The sequence below is a fragment of the Nematostella vectensis genome, chromosome 12 (genome assembly GCF_932526225.1).
Source record: "Nematostella vectensis chromosome 12, jaNemVect1.1, whole genome shotgun sequence".
Lineage (NCBI taxonomy): Eukaryota > Metazoa > Cnidaria > Anthozoa > Actiniaria > Edwardsiidae > Nematostella > Nematostella vectensis.
In genome coordinates this window covers 5,791,718-5,813,511 of record NC_064045.1, presented here as the reverse complement: position 1 = coordinate 5,813,511, position 21,794 = coordinate 5,791,718, and the positions used below count along the sequence as shown (strand labels likewise).

Below are 21,794 nucleotides of genomic sequence, written 5' to 3'. Positions count from 1 at the left end.
AAAGCTTTGGATTTTAACTCAAAATATATATATCGTATTTTACGGGTATTTAAGACTAGGTTTCTTTTATCCTATGAAATGCGTTCCCATACCACCCCTCCCTCATATGAAAAATACCGCTGATATACATACCGCTAACATTTGACATCGCAGTTCCAAAAAGTGAGCCACTACAATATGCTACTTTCAACCAGAGTGCAAACGAATATTTCTCAATCCATTTGCAGGTATCAACGTGCCGTGTTTAAGAGAAATGAAGCATCAATCTGCACTGCTGTTTTGACACAGAGGACGTCAGATCTCTCAACGTTTGCCGGTCTTTTAAACTCAAAGAATCAATCAGTCGCGAAAACTCATCTACAAAGTTTATGTACAAAAAAGCTTACATCAACAAGCAAGAACGCCATCTCACAAGACATTATCTACAAATTTCGCTGGATAAAAACTTTCCGATTTTTTTCTCGGGTGAAGATCTTGCATGTGTTGATAGTATCTGGCCTAACTGGACCAATGTGTTTCTGGTATTCCCAGGGAGTGATACCACTGTCTGGTTTCTTAGCCAGTGTGGCAGCTGCAACAGCAACCACTGGTGGTCTGTTTGCTCTAAGCTATTTTTTTCGACGTGTGGTTGGTATACTATCATTAGATGAACAACATGGAAATGTGACTATTTCAACTTTGACTTTTTGGGGAAACCGTAAGAATCTTACTGTTCAAAGGACAGATGTGGTTCCCATTAACGAGAGTGGTTTTGATGAGAAGCATTTATTTCACCGACTGGAGCTGTACAATTCAAGCTTTGTCTATCTGATAAACTTGCGACATGCTGAAATGTGCAATAAACAACATCTGATGTCTGTTCTTGGTTTGCCGTTATCAGCCGATGCTCAAGGAGCCAGTAAAGAACTTTTAGGGAAATAAATACTCAAGACCTTCCATGTTTTAGGGAGATAGCAAGGCTTGAAAAGGGGATCACAACAGACAATAAATGATAAATGAATAATCTAAGACTGCCCCTACTAACAGAGCTCTGTTGTCAGAACTGTAGCAGGCCTTGAATATATGAAGGGACGGGGGGGAGGGGATGCATGATACATAAGAATTTGGGGGTGGGGGCACACCCCTACTGGTCATTTCCTTATAATATCTCTTTCACATAACCTCTCCATTATACAGTAACCAACACACACTATTTACAACCTCTCTCCATTATTTCACAATAACCAGCCAATAAACATAGCTGTCAACTCTCCCACATTAGGTGGGAGTCTCAAGATTTTTAACCTTTTCTCAAGCCCAATTTTCGTGAAAATATCCATACATTTACTGTATTCTCCCACATTAGCTCTTGGTACTTCTGATACATTCACTGTAAGATTTTTCCTAAAGCAAGGTTGACAGCTATGCATATACTGCTTATATCATAACTTGTCTCCCCTCTAAGCCCCATATAATAGTTCAAACTACTAAAGATCTCATTTACCTTATCTACTTGACAAGAAGCATCATGTAAATCTTTAGGACCAATGGTTGGTAGATTCTCAGCCTAAATCCAGGCATTCTTATTGGGATTCCTGTGCTCTGAGGTTAACCGTGAGGCAGCATGGGGTCTGGAACAAGTGATTTTGACCACAGGAAACCCAATAGGAAACCTGGGTTAGAATGCCTACCTGAATACTAGGCTGGTAGTGAGTACATTTCTGTTAGGAACTATGGAAGGTACTTCATGTATGGTTAGGGTTGGGAAGATAGTGCCGTGCTGATACATCCTTGCTCTTTTAGCCTAAATCCAGGCATTCTTATTGGGTTTCCTGTTCTCTGATAAACCATGAGGCAGCATAGGGCTTGGAACAAGTGATTTCCTCCTGTGATGTTACAACCACCGCAAGAGATTGCAATACTGTGCAAAGCTTTGAACTTCTATGCACATTTAACACTTTTTATTCAAAAATATATTACTTATTTTATATACAATTTCAAATAAATAGTATCAAGAACTACAGTTCTCTGTGACTGTTATCTTTTGCGCTGTAAGATATCTTTTTCAAGTAAAGCCAATTCTTTGACACATTCATCTCTTCTCTTCTTGATTGAGTCAAGAATTTCATCAATTCTGTCAGGGTAGTTGACAAGGTCCTCCTATAACCAAGTAAATAGGAGCTGGTGAGTAAATTGCAGATGCTAAAGCTGTCTTAAGGGTGTGTGGGGTGGCCTAGAATTGTTGGTGGGGGGGGGGGGGGTGAGAGCAGGGGAAGCAAAGCTGGTCATAAAATGGAGGACAAAACAAAATCCAAAGACAAAAGTTTGAAACTGAATATCATTCATGTAAAGGGTGTCCAACAAACTCCCCCAGGGAAATTTGGACATTCTTGGACTTCTTAAACACTTAACTTTATGGAAAATTGTGTCATTAACTCCTTTTCCCTTGATTTCTTCAATATCAATATTACCTATTTTGATACCACCAATATGAATAGTGTGTGTTTGTATTTTTGTATTTCGTGATGGTGCTGGGGTCTGATGTTCCAATTCACTCGTTCTACCTGAAGTGCAGCAGCAACTGGGTTGAATACCCTTGCCTCCTCGGGACTGACAACACAATTGAATCACATTAATTAATTCATTTGGGAAGACCCAAGAAGAATGGGTGGGCAATCCGTAGATTGCCCACCCTATCTTTAATTTAAGGGTATAAAATTTTAATTTCAATTGCTATCCCTTAGAGATGTAAGGTTTTTTGGATTCTGCTATCTCTTCACTCTTGAGGTTGAAAATTCCTTTGACCACATCCAATTTGCTATCCCTTAGGGTATGAATTGCTGTTGACCACACCCTAAGTGCTATACCTAAGGTTTAACAATTGATTTTGTCTGACGATCACTCCTGGTCACCTGGGGTTCTCAAGCCTGATTATGTAAACCCGTAGCCAAGGGAACCCCCCCCCCTTGACTGGATGGTCTGCTCTAATTAAGGAAAATATTAATTTAAGCACCACAGTGAGCTAGGATGAGCTACCCTAAGAGAAAATGATCCACAAAATGTTAAACAAGCAATGCTCCCACCCAACACAAAGTGCCTTCAAAAATGCACGCTGTTGATCAGACTTGGTTGGTGCATATCATTTGAGTAGTGATTTTAAATCTGCTTGAATCAGAGCAAAATGTTATCTATCCGTCAAAGAAAAAAAATGGCTGAATTCTGTTTCTTAACCATCAAATACTTCTTCCAAAAATGCTTCTAGTTTCTAGTAACAAAGGTCTTGCCAAGCACACAACTAGATTTTTGTGCAATATGGTGTTCTACTCACAATGTGTATCCCTCCAACGTTGACTTGACCATGTCTCTCAGATGATTTATATCATGCTGGTACCGCACAACTATAGAACTACCTTTAGGGTTTCCAATACCTGCAAATTAAAGAAGCAAACCTCAATACAAATACTAGTTCTTCTGGTAGTATGTACTAGTAAGTTCTTCTTGGTAGAGTCATGCCTTTGTTGTATTTATCACTTACCTTGAAGAAGTCTCTCAAGGTCTTCAATCTCCTTACGAATAATCTCTGCAGTTGGCTTACCATGGTAAATACTGAAAACAAAGTTTCATTTTTGCTGAGTATTACAATATCAGGATTAGGTTACAAAACATCAAAGAGGAGAATCTTTTTTTTTTATCTAAAATTAATGAAAGAACAGATGATAAAAAATTGTTCAATTTGAAATTGTAAGTTGAATTGGTAATGCTATTGATACAAAATTATGTATTCTTCAAATAAAACAATATTGACATGAAACCTGATCAACTACAACTACTAGTCCTAAGGCTTGATGGTGGGCAGGGCATATTTAAAGGTGGCACAGCGTATTCTTCCTTACTTCGGGTGTGCAGACATGGTTGTCAAGCAGTGTTGTTAAAGGATCACCAGATCTTTCTAACAAATCCAACAACATATCCTAGCTATGCACCTGTGTTTGCAGGATAACATCTGTCCTATATTTCCTTCCTCTATTGTCACTTATTGTTTACTCAAGAAGGAAATACCAAATAACACATAACCCTCAAAATGCATCCAATGAAAAAAAAAATAGCATTGTTACTTACTCATGGAGTAACTGGCCATTCTTGGTGTACATCCTAAGTTGGTTTGGTGAGGCAGTTTCCTCATCAAGAGTTCTTTTAATGAAAATAAATATATTCGAAAATGGTTTTTAACCAAACAAGAATTTTGATTTCCCATTTCAAGGTCAATATTTCTTCCCAAATAAAAATAAAAAGTGGAATTTCAGAAAATCACTTTACTAGTGAGACCACCAGGCCTGATGTAATGAGATATCATCTACATTAAACAGCAGACTTGCCTGAAGTGTGTTGTAACCTGTTTTAAATATGTACTAAGAAAACAAATCTGACTTTTGTATGATTTTGTTGACTGGAACTTATTGACTGAAAATTTATTTTAAAAGATTTTAAAAGATTGTCTGACTGGAATCATTTCAAAACTCCATTGCTGTCTGCAATAAGGAAACATACAGTACCTATGCTTTAAAGCTAGCTTGGAAGAATCATCCTATAGGAAATTTAAGGGAAAAACAGGATCAGTTTTTGTTATTTAATTCACTAAGTTTATCTGATGCTTTACTAAATCCACTTTACCTGAGAAAATGTTCTAATGTTTGGCTTTGGCGGCTTGTATTTCTGCGAATTTTAGGTAAAATATTAGAAAAACACACAATCTAAAAAGATGCAGACCCCAGACCCATAGCAGTGTCCACCAGACCCATAGTAGGGTCTCCACCAGACCAAAAGCAGGTACTCCACTTGACAAATAGCAGGGTCTCCACTAAACCCATAGCAGGTACTCCACTTGACAAATAGCAGGGTCTCCACTAAACCCATAGCAGGTACTCCACTTGACCCATAGCAGGGCCTACACCAGACCCATAGCAGAGTCTCTACCAGACCCATAGTAGGATCTCCTCTAGACCCATAGCAGGGTCCCCACCAGACCAAAAGCAGGGTCTCCACTAAACCCATAGCAGGGTCTCCACTTGACCTATAGCAGGGTCTCCACTAGACCCATAGCAGAGTCTCCACTAAACCCATAGCAGGGTCTCCACTAGACCCATAGCAGGGTCTCCACTAGACCCATAGCAGGGTCTCTACCAGACCCATAGCAGGGTCTCCACTAGACCCATAGCAGGGTCTCTACCAGACCCATAGCAGGGTCTCCACTAGACCCATAGCAGGGTCTCCACTAGACCCATAGCAGGGTCTCCACTAGACCCATAGCAGGGTCTCTACCAGACCCATAGCAGGGTCTCCACTTGACCCATAGCAGGGTCTCCACTTGACCCATAGCAGGGTCTCCACTTGACCCATAGCAGGGTCTCCACTAGACCCATAGCAGGGTCTCTACCAGACCCATAGCAGGGTCTCCACTAGACCCATAGCAGGGTCTCTACCAGACCCATAGCAGGGTCTCCACTTGACCCATAGCAGGGTCTCCACTTGACCCATAGCAGGGTCTCCACTTGACCCATAGCAGGGTCTCCACTTGACCCATAGCAGGGTCTCCACTAGACCCATAGCAGGGTCTCCACTAGACCCATAGCAGGGTCTCCACTTGACCCATAGCAGGGTCTCCACTTGACCCATAGCAGGGTCTCCACTTGACCCATAGCAGGGTCTCCACTTGACCCATAGCAGGGTCTCCACTTGACCCATAGCAGGGTCTCTACCAGACCCATAGCAGGGTTTCCACTTGACCCATAGCAGGGTCTCCACTTGACCCATAGCAGGGTCTCCACTTGACCCATAGCAGGGTCTCTACTTGACCCATAGTAGGGTCTCCACTTGAACCATAGTAGGGTCTCCACTTGACCCATAGCAGGGTCTCCACTTGACCCATAGCAGGGTCTCCACTTGACCCATAGCAGGGTCTCCACTTGACCCATAGCAGGGTCTCCACTTGACCCATAGTAGGGTCTCCTCTAGACCCATAACAGAGTCTCTAGCAGACCCATAGTAGGGTCTCCACTAGACCCATAGCAGGGTCTCCACTTGACCCATAGCAGGGTCTCCACTTGACCCATAGCAGGGTCTCCACTAGACCCATAGTAGGGTCTCCACTAGACCCATAGCAGAGTCTCTAGCAGACCCATAGTAGGGTCTCCTTTAAACCCATAGCAGGGTCTCCACCAGACCTACAGTTGGGTCTCCAATAGACCCATAAAATGATAGGACCCATAAAAGGGACTCCAACAGAACCATGACAGGGTCAGCCCTAAACTGGGAGCAACGTTTCAAGGCCAGCTCAGGAATGAACCAAACGGTACTTACAGGAGGCGTAATTACTGGAGTGAATGGTAATGGCGCCATAGAGTCCTGCGGGGGAGGTACAGGGGCAAGATTGTCAACATCCTTATCCATTATTTTCAAGCACGGTAGGAAGACAAAGTTGGAGTCGGGAGAGTACGCCTGGGACCTGTAATCATGCAAATTGACTCGTAACATGCAGTGATTCTAGGAGAAATTCTAGGAGTTAATTCTTAACCATCAGATCAATTGTCCATTGCAAAATGTTTGACTATCTAGCATGAATCTTAATATAAATACTTTTTTAATTCTATACTTAAAAAAAGACAACACTTTGAAATAAGTGCCCATTTCAAAAAAGTCTTTTTACTCTAAAACATACATATAATCGCATAACTGTTTGTTTACCATGTAATAGGAATGTCCTCTGCATCTGTCAACCATTTTTTTAGTGGAGACAGGCTCTCTGGTAAAGTCCTTGAAAATAAAAACACAAAATTGTAATGCAACTACAAAATATATGAACACTTTTGAAGATTGATCCTAGCTCCAATGTTTTGAAACACTTAGCAAACTGATTTTGGATAGTTTTAAACATGTAAATATTTTTTTAAGAGAATGCTGAAACACAATATTCCATTTTATGAGCAAAAAACATTGTCCTATGCAGAAGTGCACATGTGTTGTTAACATAATGCAGGCCATACCCAGGGAGGGTGCAGGGGGTGTGAATGCAACCACCCACAACAGCCGAAGGTCCATTTCGGTTCCCAATGGGCGTTCTATTTGTAGACAAAAACTAAAAAGCATAAGATCACTCTGGTACGTGGCCAAATGGACCCCCCCCCCCCCCCCACAAGAAAAATCCTGGGTATGAGTCTGTAATGTGTATACTTAGAGATTGTATCGAACAATGTAACTGTACCTGTTCTTATACACATCTGGTACTGTGAATTCCTCAATATTATTCTTTTCCTCTGTGCAATGAGCAGTAAATATTGTCTCTTTGCTTGGAGCTGATACTCTACTGAGAGAAGCCTGACCAGAAAAGGGACGCCATGGTGGGCGGGATGGTGATTCTGCTGTCTGAATGTCAACCTTTTCAGTGGATATTCGAGCTTTCGCACTGAATGGTCGAGCTTTCCTTTCGTTGGGAACCTTTGGAGGGCCTCTGTAAGATGTTCTGTAGGCATCACGCTGAGCAGCAGATGGGGGTCTTCTTACAATAACTGTGTAATGAAAACCACGGAAAGATCATTGACATCGATTGATCGTTGACAGACATTGTTTCCCAACATGAATCCATTTATTAGCATTAGTTAGGATCGATTTTCATCGATCGAACAACTAAAACTAAACTCACTGATTTGATACGATGAAATACCAACCTCTTGACTCATATAGCCCTCTTGCTATATCTACAACATCCTGGTTAACCTGTGTACTAGGCCATTTCCTCGATGTCATAATCCCTCCTTAGTCTTTTCAATGACAACAGAAACCAAACGACAACAATGCCGCCATCTTGGATACAAACACTACCCCTCCTCCCCTGATAAAAACTTTTTAGTTCTGATACAGGATACCCGTGATAAAAGCAACAATGAACAATAATGATTCAATAAATTTGTCCAAGTTGTACCATAGTGTATTTTATTTTCGAAGAATGTCATAGAACTTGGCATATGTGAAAATTCCATTTCACAAAGTATATCTGAATCAGAAAACAGATAGAATCAAAAAGCCAAAACTGTCGCGATCTCGTACCAGAACAATGATAACAAAACATCAAAAACTGGAATTCGACTCTGCCAAATTTCCGTCTTCAATAAGACTTCTTCTTCTTGAGTCTGCCCTGAAGAAATTTTTTTTCAAGACGAAAATTTGGCAGAGTCGAATTCCAGTTTTTGGTGTATTGAATCAGAAAACAGTGTGCAGAAAATGGCGGGAGTTTCTTCTCAGCCCTTCACCCGCCCCCAGAGTCATCATATTTATACCCAGCGATCATTGCGCTCCTCCAGGCGTTGGCGAGAGAGACAGCTAAAGTTTGTGGAAGTTCGTTGAAATTTTGATCGAATTTTGACGGATTTGGCACTATGCAAGCTATCAAATGCGTCGTCGTTGGCGATGGGTAAGTCTAAAATCTATGTCCTACAAAATACATCCATTTTCTGTACAAATTCCATGCGTTTCGGTCGCATTTTACACCATAACCGTTTCACGTGGGGACAGAAATTTATTCAATGGAGTTGTATAAATCTGGCTAAACATGTGAAGTGTGTTCTCTAGCTTACTACTCTAACCTGGTTATGGCTTTTTCCTGTTACATTCTATCGACAACGGGGCCACACGGTACCTAGCAGTGCTAGTATTAACACTCTATGCTACGTAATTGCGAGGAAAATAGACATTTTTCTTAGCGTTCTGCATGAGGAATTTTTATGGCCCTTCTTTTTATTATTGTTGTTTTGGTCAACGATTGACTAGAGTTTTTCTGTTATTGACAAACTGTGTATTTGGTACCGATTGCAGTTAAATGAAAGTGCTCGATTAATGTTTCCCTTGTGCGTACAGTACTATTGGGATTGTATTCAGTGAGGATTCGATAATAATTGACAATGTTTACACTGTCCTCGTCATATAGAAGCGCTATTATTCTAAAAACAAAACGCATTCCTGGACCAAACCTGGTTGCAACCCTGGTTTAATACCATGGTTGATGTGTTTGATTACTTACAAACGGTAAGTATATAGTCTTTAGTTGGCAATAAGAACTTTGACCCATCACTAACGAACAGTTAGTATATAGTTATAAGGAAGCTGCCTGCAGTTTTATAGTAGATATACAGCTCATGTTTAAAGAGCTACAGTTTCCATTTGTGCAAAGCTTGGAATTTAAGATTAAGTCCATTTATCAAGTAGGGATTGAAGTTTTGGAAAATATGTGAGCTGTTGCTATTTGAGTTACCGTAGGGACGAAACAACCAATAATGTGTTTTTAGATGTTTGCAAATACAAACTATACAAAGAAAATTATTTTAAAACCATACCCCTTGCACAAAATTTACTACGTTTGCCTCCACATATTTGAAGTTTTAAAAAAATCTGAAAGTCAGACTTTGAGATATTTGTGGTTATATTTTTTGCTGCGTTTTTTTGTTTATCTTCTACTTTCACGAACATATTTCTGCAAAGAAATACTCCATTTAAAATCCAAATCTTTGGAATTGTAGCATATCTAACGGACTTCTTTCCTTTTTTTATTTGCTGCGAGCTTTTGATCTCATTTTATTTATAGTTAAACATCCAACATATTTTAGGTGCAACACTTTTAAGAGTGTAATTTTTGCATTCGAGGCTGTACAAATAAAACTTGTTGATAGAATTTTTTCTTACTTTCACAGATTAAACTTGATTATAATTACAACTCTGTAGCAAAGCGCCGTTTAGGTTGATATCTTAAAAACTATCTAGAATTAACTTCAAACTGGGGTTATTTTCCAGAGCCCACAAGCGTGCTTTCTTTGTTTTGAACTAGTACATTGCATACACATTTCATGTCTAATGGCTTCTTGAATCGCATGACTTTCCTGCATAGGAAAAATGTTAAAATTATAATGTCCACCCCTTCCCACCCCAAATTGAAAAAAAATGGCCATGCTTACATACTAGAGCTGCTAATTACGGTATCTTTTAAAGTAGCTATGACAAACATAGCCAATGTGTGCAGGAAACTGTAAAACAGTAGCTATGACAAACATAGCCAATGTGTGCAGGGAAAGAAATTGATAGTCATAAAAAAGGTTTAGAAGTACATTAATGTGTTTTTTCAGCAGGGATTGGTGCTGTTATTTTCTCATTATATTTTTTTCTTTTTACTTAAATAACCTTTGATTTATTTCAGTGCTGTAGGAAAGACTTGTATGCTCATTAGCTACACTACAAATGCCTTTCCTGGAGAATATATTCCAACGGTGTAAGTATGTAATAATAAAAATGTAACAATAATGATAATGATATGATGATTAATAATAATGATAATAATATCTGAGACTTTTTTAAAAATACAAGAATCATTTTTTTTTGCATTCAAAAACAAATTATTTGTGTTTTCTTTTCTAGTTTTGACAATTATTCTGCTAATGTCATGGTAGATGGACGACCTATCAATTTGGGACTTTGGGATACAGCAGGTAATTTTTTTTTACAACTGTAATCCATTATATATTATTAAGGACTTGGTTTTGTTTTTAGTATTGTTCCATTTTGAATTCTTACTTTTTCCTGTTTCCTGTTGTTGCTTAGTGTTTTATTATTCAGTATGCTAAGGCATCATGAGAGACGTTGGGAACCAAACAGCCTAGCTTTGTTTACTCTAACGATGCAGTACCACTCTCAAACGTGTTTACACTTTTTGTGAAACTTGTTGCCACTTTGAAAGGTTTAAAGGTTAAAATGATCACTGACTTTACTTTATCAAGGGTATTTTTTGTTTTAACCCTTTTTTGATCTGCTTTTAGGTCAAGAAGATTACGATCGGTTACGTCCCCTATCTTACCCACAAACAGTAAGTTTAAAGATGTGGCGAAAAGTGCTGACTGATTTTGACGTTTGATTATAAAAGTGTGTTACTATAAGTCATAAATGATCAAAAAAGAATGGGTCATGTCCAAAATCCAACAGAAGTCAATCAGGCATTCCCCATACAAACTTTGCTACAAAATTTTCAGTTGGTATTTGCCGAAACTGGCCATCTTTGGCCACTCAAGTAATTCGGTCTTTTTTTTCATAAATAGCATTTTGAAAAAAGTTTGAACACCCCATATTATGCGATAGATAGATGTTTGTATGGGAAACTTTTATTTCCAGTGGTCAGGGCTGTCAAAATGTACTGAAGCAGTTGGTTGCTTAAAAATGGCTTATTTCCTCAAAAAGGGTCTCGTAGTACAGTAGAGATAGTACTGCATCTACTACCATAGCCTTGTGGATCATGGTGCAAAAAAATCTTTTTATGAATTCATCTGCCAATACTTGGTCCCTCCCAGAAAAAAAATCAAAGGGACAGTGAGCCCATAATAGAAAGTTAGCAGTTATTATGTTATTCCTCCTGTCAAGTGTTGGCCACACCTACAAAACCTGCACACTGCAGGCTATTAAGTGCTGTTTCTCCATTTATTAATTGAAGATCCTTTCAATTTTATAATAAATTTTGCCAGTTTATCAAGTAGTTAAAGATATTGTTTTGGGCTGGGCAAATTTTGTTTTGAAAATGGCCCTCTAAGTCCATCAATATTATTCAAGACACTAATCCAAGTGGTTCTTGTTGTTACTAGGATGTGTTTCTGATCTGCTTCTCAGTGATAAGTCCTGCATCATTCGAGAACGTTAGAGCAAAGGTAAGAATCTCTCAGTTTTACCCCAGATTTAACTAAATGGGGATTCATTTTATAATAAATAATGTGAGATGTTTCTTATCGGTTCTCATGTCCAGCATTGAGTTGTAGGTTAAAAAAAGGCCTCAAAGGGGTTAAAAAGCATGGGAAATAGTGATTAGGCACAGCGCAGTATTCCACTTTGATTGCCTATATAATAAAATCTGTTATTGGTGCTTACATTTCCTTGAAATACTTCTAAAATGGGTTAATAGTGTGTTGTATTCCTGCAGGGTCAGGAGTCAACTGCCATCCCTTAGTTGCTGGAAAATGTTAACGACTAAATCCCCCTTGTGCTAAGGGATACAGTAACTTGTTATGTTTTGTCTTTCTATTGATAATGTTTTGTTCAATTTTACTGGTCCCCTTGTGCCATGGGATAACTTGTGATGTATGGTGTTCATGCTCATACACAGGGGGGTGCCCAGGGTGCACAGAACCGCCCCTTGGTGGCCAAAAAGTGGGTCATTTCTTGTTAAGGAATCTTTAAATGCTATGCTTTTTCCATATGATCCCTTTGAGTGCGCACCCTCCCCCCTCAGCCAATCCTCAGTACGTGCCTGGTGTTTCTCATTTATAATGTTGTTCTAGTGGTACCCAGAGGTAAGTCATCACTGCCCAGGCACACCTATCATCCTTGTTGGCACTAAAACTGACTTGAGGGAAGACAAGGAGATGATAGAAAAGCTAAAGGAAAAGAAGCTTAACCCTCTCTCCACCTCACACGGACTGCAGATGGCCAAGGAGATCAAGGCCGCTAAATACCTAGAATGTTCTGCATTAACGCAAAAAGGTCTCAAGACAGTGTTTGATGATGCCATCAGAGCTGTGCTAGAACCCAAAAAACCACAGAAGAAGAGAAGGAAATGTAATCCATTGTAGGTTAGGAATGAACCATTTAGCAGGTATATATTTCAAATGGGTGCCAAGAGGAAACGTTACAACCAATGCTAGGGGGAGTTTGATGGTGTCAGTCTTTTTCATAAAAATGGTGACAAGGAGAATGTGTATAGTAAGCACAATGTTCTTGAGAACAAGATCAGGAAGTATGTTGAGCTGTGAATAATGGTCAGTAGTGCTGTTACTAATGGTAATTGGGGCAAGAAAGATGGTAATAATAGTGAAGAAGATGGTGATGATGATTGTGAGAAAGCTGGTAATGTTGGCGATGAAAATGGTGATTATGATGTTACTATGAAGGTATTATGATTAAGATAATAATGACGATAACAATGATGCTTACAGCATACTTTTATTGCAACATTTCCAAATTTAATACAATTGTTAAAAATGATTACAACGGCTGATATGAGATTATATTTTTGTACCATTTCAAGCAGTATTGTTTTGGAGGTATTAGCCTGACAATACAATACCCCCTGCTGGTATATTATGTTTCCGGTACCTGATTTGTAGCTAGCCTGAAGTAAGATGCCTAGAAAGGTCACCACATGTCCTCTAGAATAGTTAAAATATTTACCAATAACCTTCACATTTCTGAATTATTCCCATTTCAAAGGTATGATCTTCGATGTAACACTGATCCAAAACAACATTGTTCCACTAAGAAGTCACATAAATAAATTATATGTTTGAGAAGCCAGTAACATGAAGTTAGAGCTCAAAAGAGCTATCCTAGTTTATTGCATGCAACACACTATATGAAGTAGAGTATACAGTACTTCATTACATTTCTAGATAATAGGCTCCTTGCACTGAGAAATCATGAACACAAAAATGCCATAGCTGTCACACCAGAGAGCAATGAAAATATGAGGTATTTAAATGAAAATATGCCCTTTCTGACTTGGTGTTGTTGTTTTGTTTTTAACAACCAGACTAGGCTCAAGTTTGACACCAAAAAATCACATGATTTCTTAGTCTATGTCGCCTATTGTAGAAGGCTTTTTTGTGTTTTTCTCACAATGCTTCACTTTATGTTCACTGGTAATAAAAATGGTGATTAGGGGGATTAGGCCACCAATTGTGCTGATATCTAGGTTACTATGGTAACTGGCCTAGACAGGTTCCACTGAATGAACTAAGAAAATTATTGCATTTTACTTCCAATATTATGTATTGTGTATATCTTTATTTTTTCGAAACACTTTTTGGTCTCTTGCTTTGTCAGCATTTAGTGTTGGTTAATTGTTTCAAATCCAAACTTATGAAAAGAGGGTGCTTGTTTCATAAGGAAGATAATTTAATATACATGGCCTTAATTGTGAAAAGTAGATTTGCAAAACCATCTTTTAGGCATTTGTTTTATTGATGGGAGTAACAAAAGTGTCAGATCAATAAATCACATAGTTATTTAAAAATGATCAAGAATTTGTATGAAATCTTCTAGTTGGAACTGACCCTCTTTGGTTGCACGTTGCTTGTGTTTGCTAAATATTCTTAATAAGGTAATGTAATATTACAATCTTTCTGTCCATTGAATTCTCTAGTATAGATGAACTCAAAATTGCCTTAGCTGCCCTTTAATTTATTTTCTTGGAACAAATTTAATTTATTTAAGCTTAGAGTTATCTTTAATAACACTACTTTTCTGTACCAATGTTATATTTGCTTCTTTGTTAAAGGAACTTGCTTATCTTGCAGGCAAGATCTAAAGCAGTGCAAAATAACAACGAAGTCTAGACCATTGACTAACACTACTAATCTACATTCTAATTTATTTACTGATTAAAAGCTTGTAAAATGTAGACTTATATCTGAGTGTAGGACTTACAAACACGTCAATCCTGCTGCGATTAACTTGACACTCCCATACTTTAAAGGGCTTCGGTTTGACCTCTGAATTACTAAATAACCAAGAGAGTTAGGGTCAAACTAGCCTTGGGTGTGGTTCAGTTTTACATACGCAGTGTTGATGTTTCTTTGAAGCTGTCACTTATAATGTATTCCAAGGGATTATATAAAATATAAGTTTTTTTAGCACATCTGTACCTGTCACTTTCCTGACCTGAATAAAACAACTGCAGATTGGGCTTTTTAGCATTTTCTATGTCCAAAAGAGGAATAATTTCTTCTTGAAAAATGATAGATTCTGAAGCTTGTCATTTTTGGGGGTTCTTGAGATTTTGAAAAAACTTGAGACTCCTGCCTACTGGAGAGTTGACAGGTATGAACATCTTTTCACAAATTTGTATAGTATCTAGTGGAAATAGTGATTGTTTTAACCTTAGTTGGTGTTTATGTATGTTCGAATCATAATAAAGAAAACTCTGACAAATATAGGTGTTATATTGTATCTGCGTATAGTTAAATTAGTTTTTGGTTTGTAAATACCCCATCTATTTCTTACCATACTTATCCTTACACTGTTCATTATATAACACCTTTTCTTTGCTCCCTTTTGTTAGCTTTACCACTTTCTGTGAGTTTCTCTGTATCTGCGTATAGTTGTATTAGATTTTGATTTGTAAATACCATCTATTCCTTACCATACTCATCCTTACACTGTTCATTTTATAACACCTCTCCTTTGCTCCCTTTTGTTAGCTTTACCACTTTCAGTGAGTTTCTATGTATCAGCTTTACAAAGAGGGCAAAGGATTGTGGGTAAATGATATTATACTGTATAAAGTCCAGTCAATCTTATGTACCTAAAAGTGATTACAACACAAATGATTTCGGTCTTAAATGACAGAGTATCATGTCCTTAATAACATCCCAAAAGATCTCAAAAGTTCTCTTTGGGGAACATCTCGAAATTTGACACAAAAAAAAACAATTCCTTTTGTCGGCCACCTTGGGTTCTTTTGTTATTCTTTGATGTTGTTTAGAATGTCTTTTCTTATCATTTAATTAACAATAAAAACTGTTTGTGTTGGGGACTTGCGCTAAGATATCACGTGACCTTTTTGGGTGGAGAATTCAAAACAAAATCAGAAATTACTGCGCCGTCATACCAGAGAACGACGAATAAATATAATCTTAAAATGAAACTAAACCCTTTCTGAAAAAAAGCGCTGCATAAGTTGCGTTTTATGTGTGTTGTTACTTGGCCACTAAAACCTTGAGCGCTCTCTAGTTTGCCACTCAAACAGTCACGTGATCTCTTAGCGAAGTCCCATATTAATTTAAGGTTCGGCTATAAATTTTAGTAAATTGACTAGAATATGGGTGAGACAAGAACACTGCAACCTTTTAGTTACTAGAATCGTCATGGCAACAAGAGTGGATCGTAATGGCACCTGGACAAATCCCTACGGGTTATGTTACCATAGATACCGCCTGCAAAATCAATCCATGCAACCACGTGACCCGAGTAAGGAAATTCCCTACATTCCCTCGACATGTCTGCAATCGTGGCATTGTCTAATGCGGTGTCCCACAAGTAGACATGCGCAAGCTCCCCCGCAAAGGACTGGCGGATGTCAAAGTCCCCGCCAGGAGAGTCCTTGTCCAGGCCAAGTACGAGTTTGCCATTGGAAGGGATTGTGCTCCCCACGGCTCGTCCTGTGCTGTTGATCTTTAGCGCGCCGTCGATGTAGAGTCCCATGCTACCTTCTGTGTTTGACCACGTGGCGGCAATGTGGTGCCACTTGTTATCATTGAGTGCAATCGGGCCCTGCAAGCTGGTGATACAACAAAGGCGACAAAACTAAGTAACGTGAAGGTGACTATACGGCCTTTCTGTTCAAGGTCGAAGGAAAGCGAATTCGCGCCCCTCCGACCTCCTTAATCAAATAATAGGGAGTTTGCGAAGGCCCGGGGGGGTTGGGGGGGGTGCTGCCTTATATGGGCTATACGGGGACGTGCCGCTGGAAAGGGTACGGTTTTTTTACCTCTCTGTCCTAAACAGGGTATATATTTCAGGCCTCTTTGTCCTGAACAGGGTACATTTTTCAGGTCTCTCTGTCCTGAACAGGGTACATATTTCAGGTCTCTCTGTCCTAAACAGGGTATATATTTCAGGCCTCTGTCCTAAACAGTGTACATATTTCAGGCCTCTCTGTCCTAAACAGGGTATACATTTCAGGCCTCTCTGTCCTAAACAGGGTATTTATTTCAGGCCTCTTAGTCCTGAACAGGGTACATTTTTCAGGTCTCTCTGTCCTGAACAGGGTACATATTTCAGGTCTCTCTGTCCTAAACAGTGTATATATTTCAGGCCTCTGTCCTAAACAGGGTATACATTTCAGGCCTCTCTGTCCTAAACAGGGTATACATTTCAGGCCTCTCTGTCCTAAACAGGGTATACATTTCAGGCATCTCTGTCCTAAACAGGGTATACATTTCAGGCCTCTCTGTCCTGAACAGGGTATACATTTCAGGCCTCTCTGTCCTAAACAGTGTACATATTTCAGGTCTCTCTGTCCTAAACAGGGTATATATTTCAGGCCTCTCTGTCCTAAACAGGGTATATATTTCAGGCTTCTCTATCCTGAACAGGGTATATATTTCAGGCTGGGAGGTCAAAGTCAAATGTAATTGTGCCGGATATAGCTCTTGAAACATGCACTCCCACCTAAGATTAAAGAGTGTCGGACTTATCCGTGATTGTGTCTCTAAGTTTTACAGAGGCATTGTCATTACAGTGAAGGTATAAAGTACCAGGTGAAGAAGTACTAACATTATGTTTGAATAAAACTAACAATAAAAACAAGCGTTATTCTAGACTAAGTAATTGGAGTTTGTCATTGTGTGTCATTTTTATTTGTCCTAAGCAGGGTCCTAAAATTGAGTGTGTTGTCCTAAACAGGGTCCTAAAATCAAGGGTGTTGTGCAAAACAGGTTATAGTTTTTCAGAATATTTGTCCTGAACAGGGTCCTAAAACCAAGGGTGTTGTCCTAAACAGGGTGTGGTTTTTCAGAATTTTTGTCTTTAAAAAATCCCAGCGGCATTCCTATACCCAAACATAGGCTGAGTACCCCATCCCCCCCGGGGGCGAGGGCTGAGGAATGCGGACTTGATTACTATACGATTCCAAATAAAATGTCTGTCTGTCTGTGAAAATTAAAAACACGATACACGTAAACCACGATACAATCCCACAACCGAATTAGGACAACCCACTACCGAATAAGACCACTGGGTAAGACTAAACAGTGGAAGGTGTAAATTTTGGCTGGAAGATCAGAATCATTTCTTATTCGAAGTAGTGTTTACGATACCTGACTTGATCGTTGACGACGAACCGTAACCATCCAGACTCGTCTAGGAATATCAAGATAGCGTTCATGTAACTGCCAGCAGCGTACGAGATGGGTACCAGGACCAGCTCGGTCGTCTTTATCCACAGACAAACCGTCAATGCCGCCAAAGGCTGAGCAATTGCATCAATCATGACGTAATTACTAAGGTTTCTTTCAGTGGGGAACAAAAGATCAAACGAGGAGCTCATATCTGTTAAAAGAACATTGTAACATCATCGTTACTGAATGAATTGGCTTGGCACTGGTAGGGACCCCATGCAGGCTTCCTGTACATAGGCAAAAAAAGCAAAACCGTTTATAATTTTTCATTTATATAAAGGGTGGGCAGAAAGACACTATACAGGGCACGAAAAAATCGTCTATGTTTTTCGCGGAATAGTAATATTAAGTATTGTCTGCAAACATAGCTAAAGACGAGTTTTTTTTTTTTTTGTGAGACGCAAAGAAGCGGTCCGCGGATGAAGCCTTGAGGGCCACCTGATAAGTCAGGAAGTTGTTTCAATGTTTTTCAAAAGATACTGATTCTCTGGTAGCGCTCGCGGAGATAGTCGCCCCAGTAGGCTTCCAGAGATGCCAATGTGGCGCAGCTTCCAGAGCAGAAGGCTGTGGTTGACTTTATGTTAGAGGCTATGATCCTCTCGGCACCTTTACCCTTCATACCTCCATAATTAAGAAACCGCCCGCTTTAATCAACTTACTCTACAACGTATGAGCAAATTGGAGACTTACTTCCGCCGTTGTCCATGTTGCAGTAAAGCTCAATCGCGGGCTCAGATGCGTTGGGTTGGATCCAGTACCTCCCGTTTCCGGTAGAGTCTTCCTGTCTTAGTATCTCGGCACAAGACTCGGCGGGGGATAACGACTCGCTGCCATAGCGAACTGAAATAACAATTGACAGTACGAAGACAGGTAACATTCGACATATAGTAAATAACTGTGGCATAACGAACAGAGATAACATTTGACATTATTGTAAATACGAACTGATAACTGGTATAACATTTGACATATTATATAGTAAATAAATGTGGTATAAACGGGCTGAGATAACGCAGACCCTCAGCAAACGTTGTTCTTATTTCCATCTGTCCTATTCCTTGATTGAATCACTACAGCTTTTTTTCAATTGCACTACGTATCAAAAACGTTTAAACTTCTCCGTACTCTCTGAACAACTAATGCTGACATTTCATTTTATGGTACGAGTGTCAGAGCACACCGTGAAACAAATTCTAAAAGCTCAAAATAATTCTGGATTTAGTTGAATTGGGAAGGTGTCTAAACCATTGTGCGCATGACAAACAGAAGCGCGCTCATATTGCTTCTCAGGGGCCGGGTTCCTAGAAAGCAGGTTCCGCTAACCCATGGATGAATGTCCTTTTCATCCAATCAAATGTCAAGACGGTAGCGTATTTATCCCTAGGTCAGCGCTAACCTACATTTTCGGAGCCTCTGATCTTTACCAAATCTACAATACGTCTTACCTCGATAAATACTGTGAAAGTAAATACATAGCTCGCTGGTGTTGTAGTTTTGTGGTCGCGTTAGACTGGACTGATTGTTTAGCTGGCACGTGCTGTTCTCAATCCAGAAGTTGAAACTTCTACATCCAGGCTCTTCGCCCTTGCACGCCTCATAGCAGACGTGGGGATCTGGCGCCGAGAAAGCCTTATACACGTACCCACTGAGCGTGTAACCAAGGGTGGAGGAGTTTGATTGACAGGTGACAGAGACCACGCTGGTCGCCAGGATGAATGCGATAAAGGAATGAGGCACCATGTCGATAAGGGCTTTCTTGTGGGAAAAAGTCGTACAATGAATGTCAGAATTTGGAGTTTTATAAGAACGTCTAATTTTCAGTTGAGGCTGGGCCGTTCTTATTTTTTGGGACCTTTTAAGGCTGAATATGTTCTCAACGATGTTCTTAAATTTTAAGTGTATATAAGAATATAACACCCAATGAATTATTAGGAAGAGAATTACACTAATTATCAATAGCCATAATAAGGTTGTTACTATGAGCACAATTTGATTCTGCATTTTTGAACGCATCAGGACTAAAAAGAAAGAAATTCTGCTTTCTGAGCCTCGGCATGTTCTTAGCATGTTCTTAAAATTTGGTGAAATCCCAGGCTGGACGTTCTTATAAGAAAGGTTCTTATAAAAAAAAATGTCAAAGATTTGTTCCATTTTTAATTGTCTTATTAATATTATAAGGAAATTTGTTTTCTTTGTTGTAACATTTTACATTCGTATTATGTGTAAAAGGCTTCATATAGATTTAGGTGCATTGCCTAAAAGCAGAGCTCTAATACGTGATCATTTTTATAGAAACTATAGTGTTAGGTAAATACAGGCCCTATAGAATAATTTAAAATAGGAGAATAGAGAACTCGGACGACCGCCGAGCTGCAAGAAACTGCAATGAAACAAATATGAAATCGATGTGTCATGTACTTGTGTCACGTACAAAGTGAGATTCAAATGATTGCAGTTTGATTGATTTATTTTTATTCAATCACTCATGATTAAATTACTCACAAACACCTATTTCAAAAAAGGTTGTCAGTGCAAATGGCAAATGGCAGTTCTACGGCCGAATGTAACCATGCGTCTCGAAGAATATGGATAAACCCAGATAATTACCCATTAAAGGTTACGGGGGGTTACGAGGGTTAAGGGGGCATGTTCCTCCGGGGAAAAATGAAAATAGCGTCACCGACTCCTTTCTCCCCGCATCTTCCATATATTAACTACTTTTTTCATAGCACCGACCTGAGAAAGGATCTTTCTCCCCTCCTCCCCCATATCGTTCTACGCCTACGCAGTTTCCATTTTGAATAGACATGATTATGTAACCTATTAACTATGCGCATTACGACTACCCGATTTGATCTAATTAATGCTCTGTGTAAGAAGTATAAACGGCATATGCAGTATGCAAAAAATGCCTTTGTTTACATTTGAAATTTGATTGGTCAAGACACAAAATTACAAAATAAGCTACACTTAAAGCTAAATGCTACCTAACGTTTTTGAATATTTGATTTTGAGGATTTATTGGTATGTGTAATATGGCTTATTAGACAAATCTAACATGGGGAACCTATGCTAGAAACTTAATTAAACGTTTCAACTTTTATTTTGGTAAATGTAAATTCTGTTTAACTTAACTCAACTGAATTTCAAATTAGCGCAGTTTACAAGCTGAGTTCTGGGGTTACGCTAAAAACAGGATGACAACATAGGCTTCGTAATGGATAATATAGTCAAGGTTGCCTCATACCGAATTTAAAACGATAAACAGATAAGTTATACGGTTAAATGTGTTGGCTCGCACGACATAGGATAAATAAATAAGAAAGTAAATAAATAAAAGAGAAAGTTTCCAAAACCTACCTTGGTATATCGTTGGTTATTTTTCTTCGCGTACATTCATTTTCCCGACTTTTTTATTCCATCCGCGGGATCTTCCTACAAGCTCTATAGTGTGCTATCATTAATTATTGAGGTCTTTAATTTTTACCAATAAATTATCCAAATAGTTTCTAAGACAGTATATACCATGACGTCAAGAAATATTGTTCATCTCACAATCGAGATTCTTGTAGTTAAAATCGAGTATCCATCTCTATCATTGTCAAGATTTGATTAATAAATACAGTCAAAAGCAGTACTAGGCATACATTCAATTCTCCCAACACTTCAGCGACGAGACAATAATTCTAAAAAGATTTAGTAAATTTGTTAGAAGCTGGAGCGGGATATTTTCGATATTTTACCCTGGTAACTTCTTCAAAGAAAATAAAAGAAATCGCCAAGATTATCAGTGGTCTTTTAGAAGCCCAAATCTAATGCACAGATACGAACTAAAAAACAAAC

At 39.0% G+C, this 21,794-nt stretch overlaps 3 protein-coding genes across 4 annotated transcripts; 1 reads left to right on the top strand and 2 right to left on the bottom strand.

The window, feature by feature from the left end:
* Positions 1-1,892: 1,892 nt before the first annotated feature.
* On the bottom strand, positions 1,893-7,876 carry LOC5506398. Its single transcript, XM_048719969.1, has 11 exons — positions 7,701-7,876; positions 7,238-7,541; positions 6,721-6,789; positions 6,337-6,481; positions 4,651-4,692; positions 4,533-4,564; positions 4,099-4,170; positions 3,515-3,585; positions 3,308-3,407; positions 2,544-2,589; positions 1,893-2,139 (listed from the first exon to the last, which is right to left on the bottom strand). The coding sequence occupies exons 1-11, from the start codon at positions 7,777-7,779 to the stop codon at positions 2,017-2,019; spliced, it is 1,083 nt and encodes a 360-aa protein (XP_048575926.1). The 5' UTR covers positions 7,780-7,876; the 3' UTR covers positions 1,893-2,016.
* Positions 7,877-8,309: 433 nt separating this feature from the next.
* LOC5506388 (ras-related C3 botulinum toxin substrate 1-like) lies at positions 8,310-14,982 on the top strand. Its single transcript, XM_048719696.1, has 6 exons — positions 8,310-8,443; positions 10,217-10,288; positions 10,435-10,505; positions 10,833-10,879; positions 11,646-11,708; positions 12,336-14,982. Exons 1-6 carry the CDS (start codon positions 8,409-8,411, stop codon positions 12,624-12,626), a joined length of 579 nt encoding a protein of 192 aa, XP_048575653.1. The 5' UTR covers positions 8,310-8,408; the 3' UTR covers positions 12,627-14,982.
* LOC5506401 (sushi, von Willebrand factor type A, EGF and pentraxin domain-containing protein 1) lies at positions 12,981-21,735 on the bottom strand. 2 transcript variants are annotated; one of them, XM_048719694.1, is made up of 5 exons: positions 21,312-21,735; positions 19,397-19,706; positions 18,642-18,791; positions 17,871-18,102; positions 12,981-16,330 (listed from the first exon to the last, which is right to left on the bottom strand). In XM_048719694.1, exons 1-5 carry the CDS (start codon positions 21,345-21,347, stop codon positions 15,916-15,918), a joined length of 1,143 nt encoding a protein of 380 aa, XP_048575651.1. In that variant the 5' UTR covers positions 21,348-21,735; the 3' UTR covers positions 12,981-15,915. The 2 variants fall into 2 exon arrangements, with proteins under 2 accessions (XP_048575651.1, XP_048575652.1); XM_048719695.1 differs by having other exon boundaries at positions 19,397-19,702.
* Between the last annotated feature and the right edge of the window lie 59 nt (positions 21,736-21,794).